This window comes from Andrographis paniculata, unplaced genomic scaffold (genome assembly GCF_009805555.1).
Source record: "Andrographis paniculata isolate CXL003 unplaced genomic scaffold, ASM980555v1 Contig62END, whole genome shotgun sequence".
Lineage (NCBI taxonomy): Eukaryota > Viridiplantae > Streptophyta > Magnoliopsida > Lamiales > Acanthaceae > Andrographis > Andrographis paniculata.
In genome coordinates this window covers 2215004-2222734 of record NW_026137598.1, presented here as the reverse complement: position 1 = coordinate 2222734, position 7731 = coordinate 2215004, and the positions used below count along the sequence as shown (strand labels likewise).

The 7731-nt window shown below is 31.8% G+C and overlaps 1 protein-coding gene across 2 annotated transcripts; it reads left to right on the top strand.

Moving 5' to 3' along the window:
• Positions 1-3236: 3236 nt before the first annotated feature.
• LOC127261379 (protein FAR1-RELATED SEQUENCE 5-like) lies at positions 3237-7354 on the top strand. 2 transcript variants are annotated; one of them, XM_051289711.1, is made up of 4 exons: positions 3237-3665; positions 3812-4282; positions 4834-5282; positions 6957-7354. In XM_051289711.1, coding segments are annotated over exons 2-4 (666 nt in total). In that variant the 5' UTR covers positions 3237-3665; positions 3812-4281; the 3' UTR covers positions 7173-7354. The 2 variants fall into 2 exon arrangements, with proteins under 2 accessions (XP_051145668.1, XP_051145667.1); XM_051289710.1 differs by lacking the exon at positions 3812-4282.
• Positions 7355-7731: the final 377 nt, after the last annotated feature.

The following is a 7731-nucleotide window of genomic DNA, read 5'->3' as shown; positions in this document are numbered from 1 at the left end:
GACCCATAATGTACCTCATTGTTTACCTAAAATTACATTAATATAAATCATATTTATTTATAAGGGTATTTAATTTTTTTATCGGCGTTGTTACAATAAAAATATGAGTATGTTTGTATGTGCCTAAGGTATATACATTATAACTAGAGGTGTACGTATTCAATTAAAAGGTTGTGTAATTAGGAATGAAAGCATTCATATTCGTATGCAGGTATAATTTTTGTAAACAATGGTATTAAGTATCTATTGAAAATTTGCCATTGATTATTGTTGGATCAAACAACTATGAGATGGTTTCATTACCCCCACTTTGTCAGATGTTAGTGTTCATCAATGCATATTTCTTAATCGGCCTATGGGATCACCTAACCATATATTCAAAATAGATGAAAATGTCACTTAAGATAAGTATAACACAACATACCATGTAGTGAACTATAGTAATAGATATTTTGAAGTTAATACATAACTGATGATGTATGATATTATTTGTATTATGATTGTGTGTCCAAGCATTTTTGAGAATTGGAAAAAATTTATAACAAGAAGAAATATGTTAAAATATATAGGAAGTAAATGTTATGCATATAACATATTGGATCTTCTCACAACATGAGAAACATATTAGTTATTGATGTATACATTGAGTGTGTCTATTAGTGTTTTCAAAACAATTTTATGAGTACATATTTTCTTATTATACGTCGAATATGCATAAATTTACTTATAAAGCTTATTCATCAGTACGAGTACATTCAATCAATTCAAAAGTACGTAACTTAGTAAAATAAAGGAACGGATATCATCAGCGGAGGTATGTGGCTTAAACTTAAGGGTTTCTTTACACCCAACCATGAAATTTTGCAAATCGAATTATATTAATTACTTATGTACGTATTTGTTTTTCTTGTACATCTATTCACGTGATCCATGTATACAAGTTATGAACATGAGTATATATTAGAAATGTTGACTTACATATTAAGTATACCGAAGTATACATTACCAAATGCAAATACATATAGACAACCTCTTAAAATATTATATGCTAAGTATCCCAATTTGGCAACTACTGCTACAAATCTCAACTATTCTCCAATGCATCCATAAAAAATAACATGTAAATCATACGGAGTTCTTTCTTTTATTTTCTAGTTCCATTTTCAAAATTGATGCACTATCTAAAAATTTTGTTTGTAGTACATAGAGGAGTATGTAAACAAATTAATTAATATAATGTAAATAGTAAAAATATTATAATACAATTACTATCTACAATGATGCATTATCCACAATTACATGTAATCTAAATACTATAGAGAATTGTTTAGGAAAAAAACTTAATTCAGTTTCTTCTCTGATTCTAAATAAATGGGATTCAATGTCAAACATATTAATCATTCCCCGCAACCGACGCTAAGATAGCTTCATTTTGGACAATCAAGAAAATATTCAAACGGGATGAGTTGCACAACTTTCAATTGTTTCTCATTAATGTCAATTTCTAATTTAGCCCTCTTCGTACAGAAAAAAAGGTAAAACAAATATGGAGGTAAACCCTTTGTATTCTTTCTCGAGTCTACAATAATTTAAAACAAAAAGAAATGTTCTTATAAGTATACACAATACCAATTCAAGTTTATAACATAACTGCGAAGGTAAGTAATATTCTTAAAGAGACATGTAAATTAAAACTCAGAGTACACCGAATACAACTAAAGGTATTCACAAACAATATAAAAACAACGAACAAAGTTTTCACTAATCGACAAAATAGATACATTTGCAACCAACACCATCATAGAGATATCGTCAAACACTTTCGGTACTTAAAAAGTCACTCTGCAAGAGAAAATTGTGCCTACAGTTTGAAGAAAATAAGGAATTCCTTATACCCCGATCATTTTACTGCACATGTAAACCTATAAAAATGCAAATGAAGATACTTCTATACTCAATAAGATCATTTTCAATTTTAAAACTATCAAAATAATTCATATTTGATCCGACGGTGCGATACGATGCAAAAATAAAATGGCCCAGCACGAAGGTTGTACAAATCCATCCGAGGCACAAAAAGAATAGGTTAAAGCACACCACGAACTAAAAAATCCAAAATCAAAATATTGATTCTTCGAAAGATATAAACTTTAAATTTTTTATTCAAACTTTATTTTTGGGAGACATTTTCCAAATTTCGAGCAGGATTTGAGATTTCAGCAGCGAGTAATACTTTCAGCAACGACAATGATTTTTGCGGAGGGGTTTGAATGAGATGATTTCCGTAGAGTGCTTCGGAAGCAACGGAGTGAGTGGAAAGAGAAAATTTTAAAAGAAATTAATTCATTTACAACGTAAAATCGTGAGTTTTATCTAAATTTTATTTGTTTTTTTGTTTATATTTCTGTATCTAATCCCAGTATATAAATAAAAACTTCAAGCACATTACTTTGAAATTTTATTTGTACATTGGAATAACTTTGAAGTATGTAAATAGATATTGTAGGTTTATATAAAATTAACAAAAGTACATCAAACATTCATTGCATTATTTCGTAATTTCAGGAGTAAAATGGGTAGTAGAAAGTCAAGTGTAAACAAAATTGAAAAATAGGAAGTGCAGTACTTTGTCTTAATGGAGAGATACTGAATTTAAATCTGTTTTTACATTAGAGAGATTTTAATCTAAATTGCCCTAAAAAATTTCAAATAAAATAGAAATATTATAATGAAAATGTCATATATGAAAAATTATTTTTATAATATAAAAAAATAATATTTTGTATTAAATTATTAAATTTTTATAAGTGAATTAAATATATATTTTATATATTGTGTTAATATATATAGTATTATATTTTATTAATAATATTTATATGAATTTTACTATTAAAATTAATAAATAAACAAATTCAAATAGTTTATTATAAATAAATTATATATAAATTTTAATAGATAAAAAATAATAACATAAACTTTATTGAAATTTGGTGTATTTGTTTTGTATTTTAATTTGAATAATTTTTTTTATATGAAATATAATAAATTTGTAAAAATAATATATTAATAATAAATTATAAAAATAAATGCGTATAGAATATTAATTTATAATAATTTTTTTAAAAAAAATTATGTCAAAAATGGTTCGTTGAAGAAACAAACCTGTACGGCTGTTTTTTTTTTTTTTTTTTTTTTTTAATAAAAGCCGGATATGGTGCAAATTATTAGCCGACCTCTTGCCCTGCCTCTTCCTCTCCAGCTTGATTCGTCGTCTTTTCGTGCTCTGGTTTGGTTTCGTCTCATAGTCCTCGTCGTCTACCTGCCGACATCATCTTACTCTTCTCTATCTTTGCCTTTTGTGTCATTTTCTTTCTCTACCTCGTCTTCCGCCGTCTTCGTCTTCCCATCATCATCATCCTCGTCTTCGTCTTTCTCGTGTAATCCTCACACACCCAACATTCACAAATAGAAATGGAAGTCTGGGAAGGACGTTGCACATTAATAGGGTAGGATTTTTAATTTAGATTGTGGAAAACCATGAATTCAAAATCGCCCTTTTTCTCGTTAAGTCAGCAGAACTGATGAACTAGTAAAGAATTTCGAAATATAGCGCTGAGGTATCTACAATATCGAGAGGCGAAGACAAGCACTCCACCACAAAACTAGTAAGCACCGTCAAACCCTCATCACTGTTCACTCTTTTTTTTTTTTTTTAACCCACACGCTCACACAACCACGCACCCGCACCTTGCCCTCAAACGAGGATGTCTGAGGATGTCTCACCGCTTGATAGGCTTGATTCTATTTACAGCTCTGTTGTGGTGTCCGGGTTATGAAATCTTAATTTATTGACCCTGGTGTGAATTCAAGGGCAATTTGTTGCTGTTTTATTCTGCTGTGTTCGGTGATGTGAGTTGGACGCATGTTAGAAATTGATTGTGTCCGATGCTAACGACCGTCTCACATAAAAGCTCGAATTTTTTGGGAGACTAAGCCATTAGTTATATATCCGCAAACGGGAGTACCCAAAGCGCCCCCTCAGGTGCAAGTGGAGGTATGCTAAACTTGCATATGCATATGTGCACAAATGGGGACGGTGGGACTCGAACTCGAGATCTAAAATAGGCTCTGATACCATGTCGGATGCTAACGACCGTCTCAACAGATTGAAAGTGAAATGGTTGTTATTTCCAAGAACAAGGAAATTTTGGGCAAAAGAAGCTACAAGTGCGGGATTTACTTTGAATTGTTTTGGGATGTGGATGGAGGAAATTAAGGGCAAGTAAGCCGCTAGCTATGCGTATGAAACATCAAGGGTTGCGTTGGTTCATTTGCTTATCTGCGTAACCTCTCTGGGGCTTTGTATGGTGTTTCTAATACTAATGATGTGTGTGATTTGTGAACCAACTTCAATTGTTGTTTACAGTTGAACAAATTTGATTGAAAACCCTGCGGGGCTGATCTTTTCGGACAAGTATTGTGTTACTAGATGAGAATAGCTCGGTACTAAGGTTGTGTTCTCTATAATTGTGTTGGTTTTTAGTTCTTCACATTTAGTCGATGTTTGGCTTGGGATTGGAATTTGAATAAGAAAGCTGAAAGTTGGGATGATACACTACTTAAAACGCTCTATCTTCTCATGTTATTCAAAATCATTCGTATTTGATTATTGATGGTGATGTACTGAACAATAAGTGTGGGTCGAAGTTTTGTGGATTCCTGATTTGTGTACTGTTGCAGCAAATGGTCATTGCTTTTTCCTCCCATGCAATGGGCATTGTTAATGTACACCTTCTTATCTTCGGACTAACATAGTGCCATTTTTTCTTCCAGTGGATGTGGAGAATAGATTGGACAGTGGCAATGGAATGATAGAATCATGTGATGGAATGATTGAATCATCTTTCACAGGGGACTTGACATCATTTGAATCTGACAAACATAGTGGGCCATATGAAGGTATGGTGTTCGACTCAGAGGCTGCTGCTAAGGCATATTATAATGAATATGCTGCAAGGGCAGGCTTTTCGACCCGTGTTTTATCATCCCATAAATCAGAACATGATGGGTCAGTTATTTCACGTGGATTGGGATGTAGAAACAATTCTAATGTTCAGAAATCAGGCAATGTCTGCAGTGATGCAGGCGAAAAACGGGAAGACGGTTGTGCCGCCGTGTTTGTAATAAAGAGAGAGAGTGAAGGGAAGTGGATTGTTCGGAAGTTTGTGCGAGACCATAACCATCCATTGGTAGTTTCATCACCCAAGAGATGGCTAACTTTCGTAAGTACTACTATTCTGTTATCCTTGATTACTATTGCCCCTTTGCAACTATCACTAAGTAAATTGGCTATCATTCTTTGTTCCCTATTTCCATTAGTTGCATTCTTCCTTCCAATTAGGAGCATGATGTGTCTATTATTTGTCTATTTTGGGCTCAAATGGCATATACTGGTTTTTTGCATTTTGATATCTTCAAGTTATATTTACTTATAGATGTTTTATACCCAATCGCTACGTCAACACATATTGCATTTTGATTTTATTGATTGAACATCATATATTTGTCTCTATCTCAAATTATTTATTCTTGCTGATGAGGCCCTTAGGGATTTTGAATATAGAACTACAGCAAAACCTAATAATAGTAATTTTATATACTGTTGAATAGTGAAAAGGCCATTAGTCCATTACTGTGTTCACATGTATATTGTCAAAGCATTTGTAATGACAGCAATTGTGTTAAGACCATTTGCTTCAGCTGGACTTTTGAGAAATATGTTTAAATGTTGATAAATATGCTTGGAAAAGGAAGTATAGCAAACCGACTAGCTGAGAATTGATGGGAAAGAAAAGTATATAACTTTTTGAGCTAGTTACATGAAGTTTATTAACTCACTGATTTCCTAAGATATAAGTTTCCAGCCTAACAATTCTATTGTTTTTAGTAACACAGTGTTTGTTGTTTTCAACAGTAGCAAGTGTGAGAGGCGAAAAGGAGATACATAAAATAAGAGGGCAGTGTCTATGAGCTGGAGAAACTTAGGAAGAAGATAATAATATTTTGCATATCCTTATTTAAGTGAAAAAGAAAAAACAAAACAAGAACTAACCAATCATTAATAAATAAACTAAATAACTTTAAAAGCCCTCCTTACTGTGCACCATTTCACTCCACTTAAAATATATTTTCCTGACATTGTCTATATTCTAACTTTGTTTATGCCAAATCTGGAAGAGTAAAAACAACTAGAATTAAATTGGACGAATATATAAAGATATTATCTTTTCCTTTTCATCACGAGGTCATGCTATAGGCTGTTTGGTGAGTTGCTGCCTTAGTTAATGTTGTGAGTGGTACACTGGTTTGAAGCTTATGCCTATAATTCAATGATATTAAGCCAAAAATATAGACACATCAAGAGATTTCAAAATTTTTTGTTGAATAGGATGAAAAGATAATATATATATATAAAAGAAAGAAGGAAGGAAGAAAACCAGCCTTGAGGCAAACTAATCTCATTGTCATCTTAAATATGAACCTAAAGTGAAGCTTATGTCCATAATTTGATGATATTAAACCAAAACTATTGACACACAAAATCAGATGATATTGAACAAAAAATACTGACACACCAAGATATTTCAAAATTTTGGTTAAAGAAAAAAAAAATTACGAAAGTACTTTCCTGAAATGGTATACAATTTATACGAGGTCTTCCGTCCAAATCTATTGCATAGATGTGTTGTTTTCATGGATTTGTCAAAATTATGAAATAAGCAGTAGGTGGAAATCTCCAATGCTTTTGTTATTTGCTAATGTTGAAGTAAAAATAAGTACATTCAGTTCCTTCATCTGCTTGTGCATCTCATGTTAACTTGATCTTGAAATCACTTCCACTGTTTGTTGCTCTAGTCAAAATCACTTATGATGATTGCATACAATAATTGTTGTAGGATGAGAAGGATAAAAGGATTCAAGAGTTAACTGCAGAACTACGAATAAAGAAACGTCTAAGTGCAGCATATAAGGAGCAACTACTTATTCTCATGAAAGATGTTGAAAACCATAATGATCATTTGACATCAAAAATACATATCATACGGAATAATCTTACAGAACTTGAAGGAAGAAGGCAGGAATTCTCAGGCAACACCAAACCAAACTTCTAGAGTGAGTAGTGTGTAGCATCTACTGTTTTAAGATTCATGCATAGAGCTATATTCTTTACTCATTTTCCGAAGATTGTATTCAGTTACTAAACTTGGCTTCATTGCAAAGCTTATCCTGATAACAGTGTGATATGTGAATGTGGACATCCTTTCTAGGACATTTTCAGAAATGACCTGATACAAAGAAATGGATATATATATATATATAGAAGAGAGAAGTATATATAGAGAGAGAGAAGTATTAGTAGATAATCTATCTAATAAACAAAATCTAATATCCAATCCTAATTATATTTAGATATGAGCCTATCTAAATTATAAATATAGATAAATCATAACTTTCCCTTTAAGCTGAAGTGTACAAGTTATACAACTCAAGTTTGTTGCAAATGAGCTTGGATTTAGGGCCTCTTAGGGCTTCTCTTGATATATTTTCAAGTTGATCATCTGAAAATACATATTCGGTGTCTATACATCAAGATAACAATTTCTCCCTGATGAAATGACAATTTCTTTAATGTTCTTAGTTCATTCATGAAATATTGTTTCTGATGCAACA

What these genes read in the sequence shown, in the direction of transcription:
- LOC127261379 (XM_051289710.1), top strand. An exon ending in CCAAGAGATGGCTAACTTTC is followed by an intron (nt 5,283 to 6,956) that starts GTAAGTACTACT and finishes TAATTGTTGTAG; the next exon opens with GATGAGAAGGATAAAAGGAT.